Source organism: Nematolebias whitei, chromosome 6 (genome assembly GCF_014905685.2).
Source record: "Nematolebias whitei isolate Nwh7 chromosome 6, NemWhi1, whole genome shotgun sequence".
Lineage (NCBI taxonomy): Eukaryota > Metazoa > Chordata > Actinopteri > Cyprinodontiformes > Rivulidae > Nematolebias > Nematolebias whitei.
In genome coordinates, this window is record NC_056503.1 from 3,485,490 (window position 1) to 3,487,669 (window position 2,180).

The 2,180-nt window shown below is 46.6% G+C and overlaps 1 protein-coding gene across 1 annotated transcript in view; it reads left to right on the top strand.

Moving 5' to 3' along the window:
- The window catches only part of LOC119411481 (tubulin-specific chaperone cofactor E-like protein), a 38,163-nt gene extending 37,785 nt beyond the window's left edge, over positions 1 to 378 (top strand). Inside the window, exon 8 of the mRNA XM_037678431.1 lies at positions 214 to 378. Coding sequence (XP_037534359.1) covers positions 214 to 378 — 165 coding nt within the window. The remainder of the gene's footprint in view (positions 1 to 213) is intronic.
- The last annotated feature ends 1,802 nt before the right edge of the window (positions 379 to 2,180 follow it).

Below are 2,180 nucleotides of genomic sequence, written 5' to 3' on the forward strand. Positions count from 1 at the left end.
AACCTTTATTTATACAGGTTAGTGTCATTGAGCCGCGGGGACTCATTTACAAGAGAGGCCTGACTGATAGAATCATGGCTGCCTGTATTTCAGTAAAGTGGTTTGTTTTGGCCACATGTGCAGCAGTCCTGTGTGAAACACATCCCTGCAGCTGGCGTGTGCTGGTGAGGACAGTGGAAAAAGACTGAAGCGGGTCTAACGTTACACGGACAGGAGACGGTGAGGTGCTCCGCGTGCTGTGATGCTGCCCTGAGCCAAAAGGAGCAGGTTCGAGCCCAGCTGCAGCTGCAGCGCGGAGACAACGCTATCGCCCGCCAGCAGCGTTGCTTGGTGCTGAAAGCAGGACTGCTGTGTGTGGAAGAGGCGGAGAGGACATGAGACCCGTAACTTCTCGACCCTGAAGCTGCTGGATGAGCGGCAGCTCACCACAGAGTTCCTGAGCATCATGAAGAGCCGGTGAACTGTGCAGCAGCTGGCAGGACCATGCGGCAGCTGCTGCACAGTTCACCGGGACAAACAGGACCTTTAAACCACCCCAGCACTTCTCCTGCTCACGCACGAAGGTTACACCGAGTATATCTGAGGGGCCCAGCCCTTATTTTCAGCACACTTCACCTAAACGACTTGTTCTGCTGTCACGTTTCATCCGCTTGTGGCTTTAAAAGTGTTCCAGTCGGTGAGGACGTAGTTACTAGTTTCATGACAGAGTGAGAGGTGTGCGCGCGCACCCATCAGGGTGGTGTAACTGCATCCACTCACCCCGCAGTTAGTTGGAGATCATCCCGATGGTCGGTGCCCCCTGTCTTCAGACGCTGTTCAGCAGCAGAGGCGGGTGAGGAATGATGGCGGCCGGACGACACCAGCGGGCTTCCATCAGCCACACGCTGTAGCCGCGTCCTCCGTCATCTTGCAGTTGTTCAGTTTGGAACCGAGTAACGGGCAGGATGGCTCATTTTGCTTTAACGATGACGTCAGTCCGGCTGCGGAACAACGACTGTGATTGGTTCACACCGCACTCGTAACGTCACGAGCCAAAGAAACGAACCGCCCCCGACACCATCACCATGACGACGAACGTAAACATCGGATTTCATTGAAGACATGCGGCGTTCAGAGGCGTCGGAGAGTCCTGGTAATGATTTTAGTCAAAGTTTCCCGGAGAATTTTCTCAGCATGACAAGAGTTAGGATCACAGCTGTTCAAGAAAGCACATTAAACAAACAGTAAATACATAGATAAATACAAATAAATAAATAATTGTGCATACACATGTTAAAAAGCCTGAACAAAGTTTGAACTCAAGTCAAAACTTAAAATCCGGGTTATTAATTGCAGACAATGAAAGATCCACAAAGGATGATCCACTGTGTGGAAATGTATATTAAAAACATATTGTAGCATAATTTTGGCTATTATGCCCTGATGACCTGTTACACATATTTACTACTCTTTGTTTGTTTTTCTTTTTGTGTAATTTTGCTTGGCAAGTTCCTCATATCACATTTATAATGTCTACAGAAAAAATGTAAAGCATGTTGTGCCCAACACTAGAACCAGGTTCAGTCGTAGGACCCACCTTCTTCACAATCTACATAAGTAATGTAGGTCAGGTCATTCCTGATGCCTCCTTACATTTCTATGCCAGTGACATCGTTGTTTATTGTCCAGTTAAGGTTTTCAGCTCGACATCATCCAGTCAGATTTGTTCTGTTTCAAACTTGTGCTAGATGCTGATAAAACCAAAGGGATGTTGTTTTCAAACAGGAAGTTCGAAGGTCCAGAAGTCCTTCCTTCTGTTTTATCTTCGGATGGTGTTCCTTTTGAGTTAGTAGATTCTTATAAATATCTACATGGGTATCTTGGTCGATTCACATCTCTCTTAAGCTCCATGTCGAAAACCTAGTAAAGAAATTGAAAGTAAAACTGTTTCTTTTTCAGAAATAGATCCTGTCTAACTCTGAACGCTAGGAAACACCTCATAACTGCTGCTTTCTTGTCCTCCATAGTCATACAGTGACATTATTTACATGAACACTCCTACAAGAACTCTTCAGATGTTGGATGCTGCAGATGTTGGATGCTGCAGATGTTGGATGCTGTCTATCGTGGTGCACAAAGTTTCATAACTGGCTATGACTACCGTACCCACCACTGCACCCTGTATTCACTGGTTAACTGGT